General features: G+C 33.3%; 2 protein-coding genes across 10 annotated transcripts; one reads left to right on the top strand and one right to left on the bottom strand.

Moving 5' to 3' along the window:
• Window positions 1–905: 905 nt before the first annotated feature.
• On the top strand, window positions 906–11,530 carry LOC107910022 (sulfhydryl oxidase 2). Of its 8 annotated transcripts, XR_005910438.1 has the most exons (15): window positions 907–1,389; window positions 2,079–2,103; window positions 2,190–2,282; window positions 3,454–3,632; window positions 4,499–4,568; window positions 4,671–4,739; window positions 4,848–4,921; window positions 5,687–5,843; window positions 6,279–6,319; window positions 7,732–7,878; window positions 7,956–8,393; window positions 8,586–8,716; window positions 8,877–8,910; window positions 9,895–10,847; window positions 10,995–11,530. XR_005910438.1 is itself a non-coding variant. In XM_016837754.2 (12 exons), exons 1-11 carry the CDS (start codon window positions 1,172–1,174, stop codon window positions 8,428–8,430), a joined length of 1,548 nt encoding a protein of 515 aa, XP_016693243.2. In that variant the 5' UTR covers window positions 906–1,171; the 3' UTR covers window positions 8,431–8,473; window positions 8,586–9,068. The 8 variants fall into 8 exon arrangements, 2 of the variants coding, with proteins under 2 accessions (XP_016693243.2, XP_016693244.2); XR_005910436.1 differs by lacking the exon at window positions 8,877–8,910 and having other exon boundaries at window positions 906–1,389; window positions 7,956–8,473; XR_005910434.1 differs by having other exon boundaries at window positions 906–1,389; window positions 7,956–8,473; window positions 8,586–8,910.
• On the bottom strand, window positions 9,419–11,444 carry LOC107910023 (uncharacterized). Of its 2 annotated transcripts, XM_016837758.2 has the most exons (7): window positions 11,199–11,444; window positions 10,976–11,047; window positions 10,755–10,822; window positions 10,527–10,662; window positions 10,100–10,180; window positions 9,935–10,024; window positions 9,419–9,835 (listed from the first exon to the last, which is right to left on the bottom strand). In XM_016837758.2, exons 1-7 carry the CDS (start codon window positions 11,442–11,444, stop codon window positions 9,746–9,748), a joined length of 783 nt encoding a protein of 260 aa, XP_016693247.2. In that variant the 3' UTR covers window positions 9,419–9,745. The 2 variants fall into 2 exon arrangements, with proteins under 2 accessions (XP_016693247.2, XP_016693246.2); XM_016837757.2 differs by having other exon boundaries at window positions 9,935–10,180.
• Window positions 11,531–20,375: the final 8,845 nt, after the last annotated feature.

Raw genomic sequence — 20,375 nt, 5'->3', positions numbered from 1 at the left:
GCATTATCAAAAAAGTAAAATAAATTATCGGTGCCACCACAACTAAAGTTGGTATTGGGTGAAAATTTCTTTTTACTGATTTGGGTGACTCCACATGAAGAGGCAACACCGAAAAAGTAAAAAAAAGAATTACTGGTGCCGCCACATCTAGAGTTGTCATTAGGGAGTTTTTTTTTACTGATTTTGGTGACTCCACATGAAAAAGTGACATCGAAAAATTTTAAAAAAAAGTATTGGTGCCACCACATTTGGTGTTGACACCAATTTTTTTATTGAATTTGGTGCCTCTACAGAAGTAGGTGACATAAAAGAAAATATAACGGTATCGCCACATCTAAAGTTATCACCAAAATTAAAATTTTTTCATTCTACTCTAGGAATATAGATAAAAATACGGATATTTAGAAAAATACATACAAAACAGCAAAAAAAAAAAAGATACTTTTTAAAACTAATCGTTAACGGAATAATTGAGTGGTGATTTGGTGAAATTCTAAGGTGATGCCGCCTTGAGAATTGATGACATCGGATTGCACTATAATTTTCAAGGGATTCTCCTAATTAATCTGGAAGTTAGATATTTTTATAATTTTTAAAAAATATAACTTATACGACAGATGAGACAGCCTCAAGTCAATTTCTCATTATGTATCTAACCAAGGCTCTCTCTCATAATAGAATTGACACTAATTCTGCTTTGAATAGCAGGCTCATGAAAGGAAGGTGAGTGCCCGATTGAAGGAACAGGAAAAACAAGAAGAGGCAGCCAAGTTTTACCTTTAGGACATTAATAATTATATAGTAGTTTTTAAAAAATTTAGTGGTCAAAGCATAATTTTAAGAAAATATAAAAGACTAAACTTGTAATTTACCCTTCTTTATTTACTTAAAAAAAATTTGACCTTGGGCTTTGTAGCAATTCTGGAAAGAAAACGAAATAGGAAAGCACGTAATTCTTAACCTTCCATCGGAAATTTCCAAACCCACCCACCACCACCACATCGTCTCCTGCCCCATGATACCTAACTGGAGATCTCCTTTATAATTTGTTTTTTCTTAAATTCTAATATCCATTAATACTTGAAGAAAATCAAAGGGAAATTTTTCATTTCAATTCCGGCGAAGCTGTGCGAGAAAACCAAATATATTTGTACAATCGGTTTCTTCCCCCATGTCTCTTGTACATTGGATTCTGATTTTGAACCTTTGGATCTTAAAGGCAACCTCGTTGCAAGCGGGATCGCGGGTGGTACTTCGTGAGATTGGTCATAACATCGTCGGCGGTAGTGATCCCAAGGACTACGCCGTTGAATTGAACGCCACGAATTTCGATGCTGTTCTCAAGGACACTCCTGCTACTTATGCTATAGTCGAATTCTTCGCTCATTGGTTAGTGCTCTTTTCATTTATACGCTGTCACTGTTTTAAAGGTTTGAGCTTTGATTTGAGCAGAAAACATTAAATTATGCTTGAGGTTTATAGTTTTGTTAACACTGTTGACCAGGGTAGAAAAAGTATGTTGTATTTGTGAACTTCTTTATGAAAATCTTAACCTGCCGGAAATGTCTTCTAATCTAATTTCGTTATCGTTATGAGAAATGGAATGTCTATTTGAGTTGATAAACGAAGATAATAGCTTCAAGTGTAGGAATGGAAATATTTAACCTTTATCAGCCCAAAATTGGTCCTTCTTGTTAATTTTTGCAGCAAACTTGCTCCGGTAAGAAATTAGACACCTTGGATGTACATGAATAGGAGGGTATGGCCATCAAATTTTGGCAAACGTTGTGGGAATTGAACACTGCATTGATGACATTGCTACTAGCTTCTGGAACTAGACGAATGGAATTCATGATAGATCCAAAAATAAGCCTTTGATGCCACGGACAAATTTTCCTTGCCTACCCTTTTTAAGTTTGATATTTTCTTCTTTTTTCCCTAGTACATAGTCAACCTTTTGCGTGAAATAATTTGGATGTACATGATTGAGTGTATGTTGCTAGTAGTTGAATTCCATGCTCCAAGCCAGTAATAATGTTATATGACATTCATTCTTCTTTGTGATTATTGCTTTTCAGGTGCCCTGCTTGCAGAAATTACAAGGTACTATTTGGTATATTTTATGCTAAGAATTTTTCATATCTTCACATTCTTATTATATTTTTGCTGCTTTGCATACAATATTTCAGCACCATTATGAAAATGTTGCAAAGCTTTTCAATGGACCCAATGCTGTGCATCCTGGAATTGTATTGATGACTAGAGTAGACTGCGCATTAAAGGTATTTATTTTGTCTTCTGGATACTTGCTAAGTGCAGCGTCCTGTAAGTACTGCTGTAAAAATACTCGCTTCTTCAAAAGCATATATTTGCCTTACTAGCATGATCTGGGATTTAAGATGGAGTTGAAATGTTTCTGCACTTATGGTTTTGAATATAAAGTTGTATGTTGTTTGTTTAACTGCTGGAACAAGTACTTTGAACTTTGAGTAGCATCTGTCATGGGAAAGACGGACAGTTATATTTGATGTTATTATTCAGTGGTTTTGTTTACTTATTGCTCCAATCAAACATTTATTAACATTGCCAAACATTAAAAGTATCTGTTAATACTTCTTTACTTATTTGAGAATATATATCAAAATTCATTTATCTGAACTTAAAAGATGTTCAATGGTTCCCCCCCCCCCCAACCCTTCTTGGTCACATAAGTTTTGTTTTTGCAGTTGAATTTTATGTCCCTACCAATCCTTAATTCTTCCTTGGAAATGAAACTTAACTATAATCAAGTTGATACAAGGGTCTCATAAATGGCAGGTGTAAAGAGGGAAAAAAAGGGGGGGGGGATCCTTCTACCTAATCCAAAGTAAGTGCTTGGGTTTAGGGTTTCTGATTGTTATCTCTTAGATAGATCTTTGGTATTACAATTAAAAACATAATTTACCCTAAACCCTAAACTGTTTTATTTTTGCTGACAAGAAACATATAGAACTGAAATTTAGGAGCATGTGAAGCTAATCATCTGGATCAGAAATCGTGGAAGTTAGAATGTGTGTAATTAAGAAAGTAATTGCCTTGTGATGTCATTGATTGAATCATTAGGGCAATAATAAAGAGAGCATTTAGATATTAGAACTTCTAATTTTTCTAACATTTGGGCTTTCTCGAATTGTGGAGTAAAGTTAATGAAAATTCAATAAAATAGCATCTTTAATATCATTATTTTTGTGAGCTTTGCACAGTTAGAATGTAGCCACGTAAGTTGGATGTTCCTTTTCCTCCATCTATTTAGATTTGCAACTTATTCAGCCTTGTTTTGTTAATCAAACGCTGTATAAAAGATTGCATTTCGTTTGTAGCACTTCTTTTTCACTGATTTCAGTTTAAAAAATGTGTCTTGTTAATTTTCTTTGGTTTTTTTTTTTTTGTTTTTTTACTTGTTTGGCAGCACAGATAAATAGCAAACTTTGTGATAAGTTTTCTGTGAGTCACTATCCTATGCTATTTTGGGGTCCTCCTACAAAGTTTCCTGCTGGCTGGAGCTCTAATCAAGCGAAAAGTAAATTACATGTAATTGATGATGGGCGGACAGCTGAACGCTTGCTTAATTGGATCAATAAGCAAATAGGCAGGTATGAGGTATCTTCATCCATCACTTATTTAATACACATCATCTTTATAATCCAAAGTGGTGCTTTCTTAAAATTATGGAATAGTAAAGGCAATTATGAGCGGTTTACTGAAAGAGGCCATGTTTTTTACTAGTCGTTCTTGTGTCCTTGTACATTTAGGAATTGCATGATAATCTGTTTAGTAAAAACATGTTATTTTATAATAATCTTATAATTGACACAACCTGGAGGAAGATTTTTGGTAATTGAATATAGGACTTAATTTTAAAATTCATTCTTGATCTGGGATGTTTCATATGGACATAACATATAGGAGGAGGATGCATTCTTCAAATCCAATTGCAGCTTATGCTTATAAACGGAAAACTATGTTGGCATGTTATTACAAAATTCCTGACAAGGATTATGATTGAATAGTTTAATGCTTTTCTAGAAGTTTATTGTATGCCGAAGTGAGTATGAGTAGAAAGTGCAGGAACGTCCAGTTCCCATACTTTTTGGTTTTTTAATGCCTACCTTGACTCAACTACCCGGTTTCTTAAAAATTAAGAATTATAGTTTATAGAAAAAATTGCAAAGTAGAAGTTGAACCTCTACACATTATGTAAACCATTATGTTAGTCCTAGAAAACTGGGGTACAAGATTGGAACTTTAGCTATTTTGAAGTTGGGCATGACAACCATCAGTACGGGGGAGGTTTTGGGGTATAATGAAATCTATTTCTGTTCTCACAATGTAGTTATAAAAACGGATGCTTGATTGATCTTCTACTGCTAAGTTTGTGCAGAAGGTTTGCACATCCTATGAAGTTTTGACCATCAGCCTGAGTTTTCATTTGATTTGTACTGCTTATACTCCCTTTCAGTTCATATGGTCTGGAAGATGAAAAATTTGAAAACGAGCATCTTTCATCAAATATATCGGATCCTGGACAGGTCTTTTTGTTCATTTCCAATTTGATTTCTTGAATAATGCATGTATGAGATTTCTAAATATGCTTATGGTTTTACCGTCATTTTCTTTTCTAATTTTGAAAGATTGCTCGAGCTGTGTATGACGTGGAGGAGGCAACTGCAACTGCCTTTGACATAATTCTAGAACATAAGGTGTGAATTTCACCGTCTTGTGTAAAGTTTCTTCTATTTTTGACCTGTGTATGCATATGAGGCTGGGAATTTCTGTCATCTAAATTTGCTGGAGATGATTATCTGCAGATGATTAAATCAGAAACTCGAGCTCCACTCATAAAATTCCTTCAACTTTTAGTGGCCCATCATCCTTCCAGGAGGTAAAGATCCAACTTTTTAGTATGTACCTTGGCTTTATGTTACTAGAATTATTGTAACTTAACACCCCTGCAGACTGAAGGAAATACAGCCGAAGGAAAGGAAAAATAACTCCTAATGGCTACTGATATGGTCTTGAATGCAAAGGAGGGGCATTATTGGGCTTTTGGTGAACTATTAATTGCCAAAACAATATAAGATGATATTATGTCTACCAAACTTATCCTAGGAAAGGGAGCATGTGATAGCCTGGTCAGTAGAGTTTCAAAAATAATTGCCTAAAAGCTATGGAACTTGGAATAATTTCTTTCCAAGTAAAAGATCATGAGTAATACATAAGGCAGAACGATGTCATTTCTATGAAGTGTGGGGGAAGCTAGTATTGGAAATAACTGACATGAGACAATGAATCTCTTTATTCAACAACTCCACAAAAACAATATGGTAGATGATTCAATAACTTAAATTTAAAGCAGCTCTGGAATACAACTTTCTCAACAACTCTGACATTGACTAATGATAACCCAATGCTTGAGAAAAAATCAATTATATTCCTTCTACAAGACATAAAATGAATAGAGGGGATATCACAGTGGCAGCAAGGCAAGTTAAGGAAGGGAATGATGTAGAGATAAAATAAGTAGTGGAAGTTGAAGAGCCGAAGACCATACTGACAAATGGAATTACTTGACAAAAACCAATACCTTGTCTGCAAGTCGAAACTATTTCTTAAGTTTGACATCAAATTCTCCTTGTCTTTGTACTAGGTGTCGGAAAGGAAGCGCAGAAGTACTTGTCAACTTTGACGACTTGTGCCCATTAGATATGTGGTCATCAGACAAGCATGATGTTGACACCAGTAACATGATAGGGGTGCTACGCAATTTCCATATTTGTGGAAAGGATGTTCCCCGTGGATATTGGGTAGATACTCAAAGGCAACTACGGCTTGTTATTTTCTTTCCTTGCGTATATTTGAAAATATTGATATTAGGAAGTACCATCTACGCATGGTTAAGTGCTTCTAATTTGTTTTATATGCGTTGTCTTATGGCTGGAATGAGAACTAGCTTGCATGAACCAGAATGCCCTAATACTACTACAATTGGTGATTGTTAGTTACCTATAAGTAGCTGCAACATCTATTTTTTATTTTTATGTTATCCATTGCCTCTCTCTATATCTGCTAATAAAGAGAAAATTATGACTGATTTGAGCTGTGAGAATGTCAAATCGATGAAGCTCTATTATTCATTTTTATTTTCTCCAAGACCAAATATTTTCTTTTGAAAATTTTACATTTGAGTTTGAGTTTTTAATGTTTGCTTTACACCACATTTTGATGTTCCTTCTTTGTAGATGTTTTGTCGTGGCAGCAAGAACGATACCCGGGGCTTTAGGTAATGACTTGCAATCCCTTAATTTTTAGCTCATGCAATTTTGAAAGAACTTGAGCTTCTCCATCCAGAAGTCTTTCACTTCCTTTAGCATTTCTTTTGGTATCAAATTATTTTACTTCTCAATGAACTCTTGAAGTAGTAGCGCACTCTTTCCATAGGGTCTGTGCATGAGGGATAGCTGGGTTGCTAGTAGGCTTATAGATTTGAATGTAATTATTATTGCATATTTGATCTAATTTATGTTTATACTGTGACGTACATATTGCGTGAACATGATAAGCTTATGCATTAAAAGGAGGGTTAATTGCAAACTGATAATGTTACTAGGGGATCCAATTTGGTTTTGGCAAATTAGCTCAAGATACATGCCAACTGCGTGCAATGCAAGCTTTTTTTCTTCACTTTCATTTTTTGTCCTTTTCTTTTTAGTTTGGGTTAAATCACATTTTGGGATTTGAACTTGGCAACTTTCCCACATAGGGGACTGAACTTTTTTTGGTCCAAGTTAGGCCCTGAACTTGGAAAATGTTCCCACATTGGGACTTCAACTTTTTTTTTATCCAAGTTAGTCCTTGAAAACCCTAAAGTTCAAGCCTTAATGTGGGAACAATTGCCAAGTTCAGGCCCTAACTTGGACCAAAAAGAAGTTCAGGCACCAATGTGGGAAAAGCTGCCAAGTGCAGGTCCTAATGTGGGAACAATTGCCAAGTTCAGACCCCAATGTGGGAAAAGTTTCCAAGTTCAGGCCCCAAATAATAACTTAACCCTTTTAGTTTTTCTGGAAATTTCTGCCTCTGTCTCTGTCATAATCTTTCTCTCCCTCATGGTGAATTATGGCATTATTTGCTAACCTTCTTACATATTTTTGGGCTAAAAATCCAAGGAAATCCTTGTGCTTTTTCAAAAATTTCAGGTTACTTTTATTTTACAATGTACCCAATGTCGTCCTTAAAAGTTCTTTGTTCCATTATGTCCTTATTTCTAATGGAAACCTTTTTGCCACATGGACATCTTCTTGGCTTTAACTTATAATATGAAAATTCAAGTTGACTTGGTCTTATATGGCATTCCACATCATCTATGGAGCCTTATTTATCATGTTTGTGCCATGTAAATGCTAATGCAGCAGAGTAAGAACCATGCTAACACTAGTGCGGCAAAGATAACGGATTTTAACAGTTAATGTTATTTTTTATATTTTAGCCATAGAACAACTAATTAAGCCATTTTGCAATTTATGATGTGAAAGAATGACAGCTGTGTCATCAAAATTTGTTTTAGGGTTATCAGACTTGCCTTCTTCCGTAGTTATTTGTTCCTATAATTCTTTTTCAACAATTATAAGATAGAGAGTTTCCTTCAGCTGTAATTGATTTTATAAACTGTCAATAATTAAACATATTTGTATGCAGTTGTGGCTTATGGGTTTTAATGCATTCCCTCTCTGTGAGGATTGAGGATGGAGAGAGCCAGACTGCATTTACATCTATCTGTGATTTTATTCACAACTTCTTTATTTGTCAGGAGTGCCGTCAACATTTTTATGAGATGTGTTCAAGGTAAATTTGATTCCAAAGCAAGTTATTTCTTAAATATGTAGATTTATTTCATCTAACTGCAGAAGTTCAATTTGCAGTGTTAAAAGTCCTTTCACAAAAGCCCGTGACTTTGCCCTTTGGTTGTGGAGTGCACATAATGAAGTTAATGAAAGACTAATGAAGGAAGAAGCATCTCTAAAAACCGGAGATCCCAAGTTCCCAAAGATTATTTGGCCTCCAAAACAGCTTTGTCCTTCATGTCATCATTCCCAAGGTCCCAAAGATAAAGGAGGCAGTCAGATCAATTGGAAGCGGGATGAAGTATTCAAGTTCTTAATTAGTTATTATGGGAATACACTTGTATCTTTGTACAAAGAAAAGGGTCTTCTAGGAGGTGATGGAACCACTGATATTCTGGAAGATTCATCAACGAACGCAGTTGTGGTGCCAGTTGGGGCTGCATTGGCTATTGCTCTTGCTAGCTGTGCATTTGGAGCACTTGCTTGCTACTGGCGTTCCCAGCAGAAGAATCGGAAGTATTACCACCAACTACACTCTTTAAAGAACATATGATAGTTCTGAGGATATGAGTTCTTTCAAATAGGATTATAAGCATGTGAGTATAGAGAGCAACAGGGTGAGAGGGGTGGGGGGAGAGTTGTAGAGAGAGAAGTTTTTGATATTTAGGATGCAACTTTCTTATCTGATTTCCTTCCACCACTTTTCAGGCCAAGGAGAAGCTGGAGTTAAGATTACTAGAACAACAAAAATATCGAACACAATCTTTAAGATGCCCCATTGGATGACCTCAAGCTCCATGTAGAAATCCAGATTACAACCTTGTACTGTCGCACTCGAGGTCCTATTCTTTTATCAGTTTTTTTATCAAGACCGTCCTGAAATTTAATTTTGGGTTCCTACAGATTAACTTAATCTTCATTTTTGGCTTCTTTATCTTGTTACTTAATTTCCATTTTACCTTTGACAATGCTGCTGCTGCTGCCTGCATGAATGCTTAGAGTGACTTTTGGGAATGTCTGATACAAGTTTCAGGTCCAATTCCTTCTCTGAACTTTATTTTGTTCATATGATTAAAACATTGAAGAACCATGGTAACCTCTTTCAATGGTTTACTCGGAAAACTCAATGGCCCTTGTATTTGCATATATGGTTGTATCACTTTCTTAATAGATCATTTGCAATCATTGGTATCAGGGCTGTCATGAATTTCAGAAATGTAGAAATTGTACAATCTTCCACCAATTTATTTAGGGAAATGTAATTCTTCAAAAACTTTTTTCGTATTCTTTAGTAATTGGCTTCACGAATGATGGTATTTGACTCAATAGAATATCAAATCTGTTTTTCCGGAGAATATTTTTTTTATGCTTTTGAAAAGTGGAAGACATTTTTGAGAAACTAGACATGCTGCACTTGTTTAAAGTATGTTCCACAACATTAACACACAAGTTGACAAAAAACAAATACTGATTTTAAAGATTCAATAACAACGACCCACCCATAGTTTGGGGACGCCCACGTAAAACCCAAGAGAAAGCAGTTAAAACAAAACGATGTACACTTGTATTGCTGCCTTTTTTATATATACTGTACATTGGTTATATACACAGTACATACCTTCGTATTTCTTTCTGTCAGTGTATATTTTCTTTAACTATATACAAAAGGGGTCTTCCCCAGAGTCGGTCTGTACAATCTTTTTCTAAAGACTACTTGCCTAACATGTAATAAAAATATTTTTGCCAAACTACAAGCCCTTATTGGCTGAGATCAACATCTTCCAGTTTCGTTACTCTTACTCCCCAAAGATGGCCTGATATTGATGACACCAATTTCTTGTAATGACTTCTAGTGCATCTGTTGGCATTCAAAGGATGTTGACTATGTGAGGTTGAGCTTGCATGGTAGAATGCTCAGTTTCTTCATCTGATTGAGTAAACAATGAATTTGGAGCCTCCTAATGGTTTTAACCAAAACAAAATACTCACTGAGCAAAAATTGTTTTCATCATAACAGGTGATGGACATTATGAGTTTAACCAAAGTGAAACTCTCACCTGTTGTTGCCGGCGGTGACGGAGGGCACTCACTGCTTTCACCATCAAATATATTGGCAGGATAATCCCAACAATCGGAAGTAATAGCAACTGTACAACATGTGACAGCGCTAGTTTATACACTGGAAGTCGATCAATATCTTCAAATACAAGAACAAAACTTACCGTAAACAATTGGAAAGTGTACTCATTGCTTCCAGTAAGTATGACAGGAAGAGTATGTCGTAAAATCAAAAGAAGCATCAACTGCAGGTGAAAATAATAAGAAATCAAGTAGAGGACTGTCAGAAGGAAAGCAGTTGATGAATAAACTAAAGTCATGGTTTCGGGTTCATCCTAACAAAATTAGATGTTTTTACACATTGGTCTCCATGATTTTCAGCACAAATTTGGAAATTAAAAGTTTAACTGCCACTGTAAGAATCATAACAGCTATTAATATTTTAGTTAGCTACGTCTGTCAAGAAGAAGCATACTTAGCATGGTACATTTAGTAGAATCTTTTAAGTGTTTAAATTAGAATATGTCATATATTCCACCGAATTGCATTATTCTTTAGGACAGTGAACTTGATTTAAAGAGTGAGAGTTACCACTATTGCAACTGTTCGGTAATATATCGAGCTTCTTGTAGTCGAAACTGAATATTCATCATAGTGGCGATCTGTTGATACAACTGCTATAAAGCGAGAATCATTGAACTCCCTCCTATAGATATCCCAGTTTGCCCTGATACAAAGCATAAAAGGTACTTAAATGAAGCATTTTTAACCTGATAAGAGACTGTTAATTATTACTTTTTAACTCGTACAAAAGGTTACCTCAGATTCATTGGAAGATGCCTGATTTGAAACAGAGGAGGTGGTGCGGTATAGCCAGGCTTGAATTGCTGAAATGCAGAAGATGATGATGAGGTATGTTTTAGTATAACATAAAGTCAGGATGAACTATACAATGAACAACTCAATTTGTATATTACTTGAAGAAATTGGAATTGAGAAAAAAAAGAGAAGTCTTCATGAAATGTGAAAAGTTAAGTAACCTGATGGCATATTTCGCAGGTAGTGTTGCCCTTCTCATTGCACCATCTTTGTACACATCTTCGATGAGCATACTGCAATAACATCAAAACAGAAGTTTTTGCATGGTGAGAGACTTCTGGGGTTGTCTATGATAAATAAAGCATGAAAGGGTAAGGTTAAAGGAACTTAAAAACTCGAATTTAAAATTTTCAATTTTGGAAACTAAATAAGCACCAAACTAACCTCCAAGCTGCCACAACAAGAACAAGGGGTCTCCATGTTTGAATCTTCATCCTCATCTTGGCATATCCTGCATTCCACAATTTTCCTCGGGGATAACAAATCCACCGTTGTTGAAGAACCGAATACCTTCGTGTCATCAACTGCTGGTGCAGTGGCCTGCAAAGACCGGTTCCTGCTTCCGATTGCAGCTTCCAGTGTGGATTCTGTCAACAACCGATCCACTAGTAATACAAAATGATCCCCCATATTCAAATATCGAAAAACTCAAGAATCGGATGTAATAACCCAAGCTAGGAACCAGTTGATCAACTTCTCTCGTTTACTTTTTTGTCCTGTTCAGAAAAACCACAAATGATTAGGAACAACCTAAAAAGTTTTTAATTTAGGTAGTAGTAAATACATTTATGCTCTTATGGAACTCCTCTCAACTTTTCAACTGAAACCAGAACTAGGACCCCTACAAATGCTTACAAAAATTTGGCTCTAACCATCAGAACAATAGGATATCTCTTTAAGAAAAATTTCTGCATCAAAAGCTCAGCAAATTGGAGCAAAGACATTAAAATTTCAAAAGAAAATTATTTTTATCTCTTTTTTTTTTTTTACAACAAAGACACTTCATTAAACAACTGCCTACCAAAAAGAACCCCTCCGCCTCCAAAAAAAAAAAGGCTAATTGACATAAACCCATAGAAGAAAATACGTCCAAGAACACCATAAAGTATGCAGAAAGGAAAAAGGGAAAGTACCCAGAAAAGTAAAAGAGGAATGAAAGAAAAAGAAGAGAACAAAGGCATGCCAAAATGAAAAAACAAAAAGAAAAGAGCGCGATTTTACCAATCCAAGGCAAAAGCATAACTCATAGCAAGAAAAGGGTTATAACAGAAAGTGGATGAGAAAAAGGAAGAAACTTACAAGAAAGGGATCGTTTTTCTTCAAGCAAAGGAGCCGTCTTTCCCTTATCTCCCACATAGTTTTAGTGAAAATTAAAGCTATGGTTTTGAGGTGAAGCAAGAGATTGAGTGCAAACCTTACAGCAATTCCAAATTGTTGCCGTGCTTCCTTTTGTATCGTAGGATTGAATCTTGTGTTGATATAGGGGCGTTTGTTTCTGGTTTCGGTGTTTTAAGTCTTATGAAGCGAAGCAAAGTCGATCAAAGTGAAATAATATTGAAATTGAAAGGAATTATTCTTAAGCGGTTTTTACGGTTAAACTATTTTTGCTCTCTTTATTACGCAATTTTATATTGATTGATGATTAGATTTTTTTTTATTCATGGTTTTTACCGATTAAAAATAAAAATATTATATTAGGGTTAATTTACAGTAAAACATTTCAGTAACTCTTAAAATTATACTACATAAAAAATTTTAAGCTCTGAATGTATGTAATGGTTTAATGACTAAGGGTGTATACCATCTCAAGTACGATTTAGGTTCAAGTTGTGCTAGCCACAATTGTTATTTGAACTTTGCTCTGTTATTGTAGGTAAATTGTCTTATTTGCTTTACTTTTCAATATAGAATTTTTAATCTCTTAATTCAATTACAGAATTTAATTTAGTTAATAGTTTTTATATTTTATTTATATATGTATTAGTTAGTTAACTTAAAATATACGCTTATTTTCAAAGTAAATTGTAATATATATTATTAATAAAATTGTTCTTTCGTGATCCGATTTTTTTAGATTTTATAATTGTTCTATATAATTATATGATTAATTTGATGGCATGATATGATTGAGAAATTTTTTTAAAGTTTTACTTATGTAGAAAGGATAGAAATTGATAATGCTAATTTGAAGGAAATTGTGGTAAGTAGTGAAGATGAAGCTTATAATTTGTATATAGATTATGCTCATTGTATTGGTTTTAGTGTTCAAAAATGAAAAAACAAATATCTTTCTAGCACAAAGATTATTCATACTAAAGACTTTTATTGTTCCAAACAAGGTTTCAAAGAATTTAAAGATGTTGCGGATACAAAAAAAAAAAGACAATTTGGAAACAAGATTGAATGTCTGACAATGATTCGCTTTACAATACAAGATGACCAATGGACAATCAATCGTTTTATTTCTGAGCATAATTATGAGTTAGAAACTCTTTCAAAAAAACATCTACTTAGGTCAGCTTACCCAGTTCCGATAGCTAAAGTTAACGGCATTAATTCAATGGCTAGTGCTGGTATACGTCCTATAGATGTTTACTCTTACATGTGAAATGAAGTTGGTGGAACTGAAAATGTTGGATTTACAAAATGAGATTGTTATAATTACATTGACAAACAAAAGATAATAATGATGATTGAAGCCAGAGATAGTCAAAATTTACTTAACCATTTCAAGGTTAAAGCAAGTGCAGATCCAATTTTTTTTTTACATGGTTCAATTGGATTAAGAAAATCGAATGACAAACCTTTTTCATAGAGATGGTTGAAAAACCACGTTAGTTTGCTATAAATATCACTTGATTATTTGATAGCAAGTTTAGTCATAGGATTGAACAAACAATAAAACATAAATAAAAATCGAGAAAGTAGCAAGAGATTTGCACACAGTCGTTTGTTCACGCAATTCAGAAACAATTCTATTCAGCGAAGTGTTATTTAGTGAATGGTCTATTATTCCTCAATTGGTCTAATCACCTATTAGTGTAAGCCCAAACTACCCTTCTACAAGATGTTTTTGTAGCCCAAATAGCTAGTCCCAACTAGTTATAACTATGGGAGAGCACAATCCGTTTCGATTCAAAAAACTCGATAAAAAATTTAAATCTTGAATTAAATAGTTTGAGTTATTTGATTTAATCATTTATTCGGATAAACTCGAATAAAAAATAAAATTTTTTAGTTTAACTCGAATATGAATTACACAATTCGAGTTATTCGAAAATCCGAATAAGAAAAGATAAAACTATGTCATTTTGATAAATGATTACATTTTCTAAAGTTAAAAGGCAAAACTACATCGTTTTGATAAATGTTTACCCATTAAGTTAAAAGCAAAACCATTATATTGTTTATGTAGTTAAATAATGTATAACACCCCTAACCCATATCTGTCGTCGGAATAGGGTTTCGAAGCATTACCGAGTAATCTTAATCTAATTATTCATTTCGAACATTTTCAAAATCATAAAATGATTCAACAGTAACACGCATGAAGTCCCTTAATAAGCCTTTGAGAGTTTGAAAACACTTTAGAAATGATTTGAGACTAAATCGGGAACATTTGAAAAATTTTGGAAAAAGTTAGAAGATTTTTAACTGCAGGATTCACACGCCCATGTGACTCACACGACCAAGTCACACGCCCGTGTGTCTGGCCGTGTGGGCATTCGAAGTAGCGACACACGACTATGTCCCAGATCGTGTCTGTGCCCATGTAACTCTCTGACTTGGGTCACATGGCCAAGCCACACGTCGTGTGCCAGGTCGTGTACCCTTTGAAATGGCCTTGCACAACCGTGTGTTAGCCGTGTGTCTCACACAACCAAGTTGCACGCCCGTGTGTCTGGCCATGTGGGCCCAAAATGTGCCTTAAATAATAAATTTACCATTTCCTACATGTTTGGGCATTAAAAAAATTCAAAAACCATTCGTTTAACCTATTCAAAACACGATCAAACACATTCAAAACATGTTAAACCAATCATCCTAGGTGCCTAGCCAATGTACGCTCATTGGTACCACATTTATATCATCAAAACATATCATCAATGCATCATTCAAATTAAAATTATAAACATGCCAAAATCCATCAATTTGGCCTAACTCATTAACTTGAATTCACATGTACATACCAAGCTTTAGTTCAATTTACCATACCATACTATGGCTTCAAACACAAACACATGTTTATACATATATACCAAACCAACATTACACTTATAACCTAATTTACAATCCATCCACAGAATAACTATCATTTAAACATCCTAGGTACATGCCGACACAAAAGATAAACATTATACATTTGAGTTCAGGATTGTTGTTGGATGCTGAATCGACGATCAAAACTGAAGTACCTAATCTGTGCATGGAAAAACAAAACTGTACGCTGAGTAAAACTCAGTGGTATATCTGAATATTTAGAGATAAGATAATATAATATGCACAATTGAATTTTAAGTACATATTAATTTCCAGTATCATGACTATCATATGCTATCATATTTCATTTGTTAAACAAATGTCCCAATTCACACAATTGCTATATAAATAGTTATTCACATATCAAACCACATTTATTGTACAATGGCATTAGCCATTCAATACTCAACTCATAAATACATCATTTCATACCATACTCAATTCTCATCACTTGCTATATAATAGCTTTTCACAATCTGATCCACATATCATTTAAACAATAACATTATCCATTCCATATCCAATTCATGAGTACATAACTCATGTATCTCATTTTCATGTTTCAAATCACTATTCCATTTTTAATTCACATACAATATCATCCAATATCAATCATATTATCGTTTTATTTAATTACCCCTATTAACATGACCCGAACTCGGGCGGATACATGGATTCAACCAACACACCAGTTTGGCATCTAGTGCCTCATCAGATAAATTTGAAGTAGTAACTGTGCCCAGCGCTATATAAATTTGACACCTAATGTCTCATCGGTTAAATCGAAGTAAACTGGCACCCAGTGCCTCGTCGACTTAAAGTCGAAGAAATCCCTAAACTCTCATATCCCACCAGAATTCAGAATTTGGTGAAGAATTATTCCCAGTTTGTTTCTTTCCCAATCCACATTTATGGTAAGATACCAAACCAAACAAGAAATATCAGGTAGAAACACACACACAAAAAAGGAAATCATGAGTAGGGAACCTGTCAGTTTCTAATTCTATGCGTAATGTTGTTTACTTTCCTCCTTATTGTGTTATCATGTTGCAAAGTTCTTTATTTTATTTGCTTATTTTTGGACCAATATCTGATTCTGTTTTGCTTATAGGTTCCTCCAGCACATTTGAATCCTGAATCTTCTAATAATATGGGTGTTTTGGGAGACAGTGGAGATTTTGTGGCCTGGGAAAGTTGGTTAGATGATTTGCTCCAAAGTAATGGTTGCAAGCTACTGTTTAATGAAATTATTGTTTCTTTGAGTTATATTGAAGATAATTTTTAGCATTTCATTTCTTCTCAATTATATGTAATGATATGTAGAAATAGGATTTTTAATTACCTTCGATGCCAATTTCGATTAACAATCAAGAGTTTCAGAGTAACATTATGAATGTAGTTGTTGAAATTTACTGGAGATTAGAAAGCGATCTGAAGTTGGCAAAGATTTGTCAAACATTGGAGGATCAAGCAGAGATAAAGAGATCGCAAGAAATTGTCTGAGAAGCCAATCTGAAGTTGGCCAGGTTAAAGAAGAAATAACGGCTAGAGTAATTGCTGCTTCTCGTTATTTCATTCAAGTAATAGCAGTCTAAGAATCTTTTACTGGTTAATTGGAATGTTGATGAATTGATAGTAATATTTGCTTTTGTGTGAGGTTTGTGTTTGAATCAAGAGAATGTTAAGAACTCATGTGGTTTGATACTTTTGGTATTTTAAAGTTGTTTTGTGTGGAACTACAATTTTGTTTTTGGTATTTTTCAAGTCGATTTTATTGTCCATATTCAAGGTTAAAATTTTAATACTTTACTAATAGACCATATGGTTGTTAAATTTTTTTATAAATGCATGGCATAGTTGTTTAAACCGGATTAGATAAGACTAGATCGAACAGTCGAATTAAGAATTGACAAATATATTGATTTGAAAATACATTGTTTTGAGCCCGATTGAACTAGATTTTTTTTCCCAAATTTTTTTGTCTAAATTGGAAAAAGAAAATAAAAGGTCAAGCTTATTCCCTAAACTAGTTAGCCCAAATCTAAGAAATAAAAAATTAATAAATGAGCCCAAGTCTCAACCTAGCACAAACCAAGCAAGAGAAGAAAAAGCTAAACCTAAAGTCTGTTCATGTATTATATTTTCTAATCGAATTTATAATGAATAATTGATGTTTATGTATTATTGTTATTTAAATGTGTATAATTTTTTAATTAATTATTTTTTTAGAATTTTTATTTTAAAATATTGAATTAATCTAACCAGTTTAACCATTAGTCTAGTATTAAACACCAATATGCATGGCTGCATGGTGGCGAATAGAAGGATATGGAGAAATCATGTAAGGATGGAAGGCAGTGGCAAAAAGTGAGAAAACAATAGCAAAACATGAAAAAACAGTAGCAAAAATAACAAATCAACTAAAAATTGCAAATGAAATAAAAACAATCATAAATAAATCCGTCTCTATAACTTCGACTTTCGTCGATTATCTCCCTAAATACATGCAATGAAACTAAAAATAGTTCAACCCGTACCTATGTTTGGATGTAAAATATAATTCTCAAACTATTTATTAGTTTTAATTAACCTTTTGCTTTTTAGTTTAGAAGAAAATTAAATTATTTATTTCGCTAATGATATTTTAACACATTAAATATGCATTGCAGTTTAAAAATAATAAAGCAGGTTATATATTATTTTTATAATATTTATATTAAGAATGTTATTAAATTATATATTATTTTATTAAATTATTTTTAACAAAAATTATATTAAAATGTGATTAAATTATTTATTATTATTAAATTATATTTAATAATAATCTTATTAAAATTTAATAACAATAATAATTATTAAGTTAAAAAAATTATTAAGAGTACTTTGGTCATTTAAACCTTTTTTCTTATGCTATTACAACATGTATTCTATTCAACCAAATAGAAGAATACTATTACAACTCTATTTTATTACATTCAGCCAAACAACTGAATTATTAATTACAGTTCTATTTCATTACGGCTCTACCCAAACGTGCTGTTAATAATCACGTATGAGATCTGTTTGAGATTGAAGAAGATATTAGGTGCAATATGAGAAAGGAATATTCAAAGCAATTAGGTACAGATTGGCCTCACACGCGTCATGTTATAAGCGTTCCAGGTGTCGATAAGAGAAATGTGCCAACAAACTCAAAATTCCTTTTTTTTTAACATAGCTACAGGGGTTTTTTACAAAAATATTATAAAAAAAAATAAAAATTTACCAAAATATTACAACTTTTTTTTTATTTACCAAAATATTACAACTTTTTTTTTATTTACCAAAATAAATAAACTTTTTTTTATTTACCAAAATATATCAAAAAAAAAAACTGACACAGCCTGATCACCCCAATGCCATTGGCGGCACCAAAGGTGCCAATGCCATTGGCGGCACCAATGTGCCAAAGGACTAAAATGTGACCACTTGTAGTTTCAAGGACCTGACATGCAAATTTACCATTTTAAATTTTGGAAGTGAATTGCCCTGTTGTGCGCACTAAAAGTGAAATGTGGCTAATTGCCTTCTAAGCCCTCCTTATTTATTATTTACTTTTTATTCCCTTCAACTCACTTTTTTGTTTAATAAACAAGCCCTCAACCTATTTTTGTAGTTAAATAAGCTCTTAATCTATGATTTTTACTCATAAAAGTCATTTATTTTATTATTAAAGTAAATATATTTTACCTAAAGTAAAGCTATTTAAAAAAGTATAAACTAATTCGCATTTTATGTATTATTTTCATAATTTGATGAGAATAGTTTATTTAAAAAATTTACTAAATTTGATGAGAATAGTTATAATTATACTTTATTTTTCTATTTGGGTTACATTTATAGGTGATCAGTTTTATTATTACTTATAGTTAAGTGATAATTAAGATACTTAGAATTCTAATTAAGTAATAATTCTATTTTAATTTAATAAACTATTCTCATTTAATAACTATATTTTAAATTAATAGAAATATCAGACATGCCTTATTGAAAAACCAGAAGTAATACCATATTATATGTTAATACCATCGTATCCAATATTGTTTTGTACGCATATTAACATCGAGTTTCATTTCTACCATTTCGAGTTAGATTAATTTGATGAATCATGATTTTTGAATAAGCAAAACCTCGTGTTTAGATTCGAGAAGGTCATACCCTAACTTAATGGGTTTTGATTTTCACAATAAATCTAAATACACGATTTTTTTTTCAAACTCAAAGTTTTAAATAATCTCGGGAATTAAGAAAAGATCGTGTCCTAACTTACTGGGCATGACCCTTTTTTTTAAAACCTGAGATGGCTAAATATCTTTTAAATAAGTAAATTTTCGGCATTTATTCTCGTATCAGGAATTTAATACGTTGTGTCCTAACGCATTGGATATGACACGTCGTTTTCTCGAGATGAGGATTTCTAAAAAATAATAAAGGCAATATTTTGCATTTGGGAATTCGAGAAAGCGTGCCCTAATGTGTTTGGTTTCGATTTTTTCGTTCGACCAAATAGCCGAATATCCTTTAAAATTTCAGAGTAAGGTAATATTTTGCGTTTGGAAATTCGAGGAAACGTGCGCTAATGTGCTGGGCTTCGATTTTTTCGTTTGACCAAATAGTCAAATATCCTCTTAAATCTTAATTCATGTCAATCAAGTTTTTTTTAGGATCGTATTTTAAATCTCTTTAAAGTTTTCAGTTTTCGACACTAAGACATTAAGTAATCAACTAGGTACCAATTTTGGGCGTATCGAGGGTGCTAATCCTTCCTTGTGCGTAACCGACTCCCGGACCTATTTTTTTAATTTCGTGGACCAAAACCGTTGTTTTAATAAAATCAAATCGTTTATTAAAAACAACCACTTTTTAAGGTGATCCGATCACACCTTATCAAAAAGGATTGGTGGCGACTCCCGTTTTCGTTTTCAAAATCCAAGTCGACCCCGTTTTTATCAAAAAAATGGTGTCAACAGCTTGGCGACTCTGCTGGGGATCCAAAATAAGTGAGTCGAGCCACGAGTTGATTATCTTTTGTCTTTTTGTTGAAAATTAAAAATTTGACTTAAATATACGATCGTTCCATTGCATTTCATTCGTCTTATTTACAATTTTCATCGTTGTGGTTTATAATTGCTGTGTTGGTTTAAATTTTGGTATCTTTCTGCACATTGCATTGCATAACCTTTGGTCAAACCTTCTTAAGTGGGAGTGAGAAACTACGCCTTCGTGAGGTTTTCGCCTCCGCATGGGATAGTGAATCGCTTC

This window comes from Gossypium hirsutum, chromosome D02 (genome assembly GCF_007990345.1).
Source record: "Gossypium hirsutum isolate 1008001.06 chromosome D02, Gossypium_hirsutum_v2.1, whole genome shotgun sequence".
NCBI lineage: Eukaryota > Viridiplantae > Streptophyta > Magnoliopsida > Malvales > Malvaceae > Gossypium > Gossypium hirsutum.
Note: the sequence above shows the minus strand (reverse complement) of the source record. Positions and strands in the feature narration are given on the sequence as shown.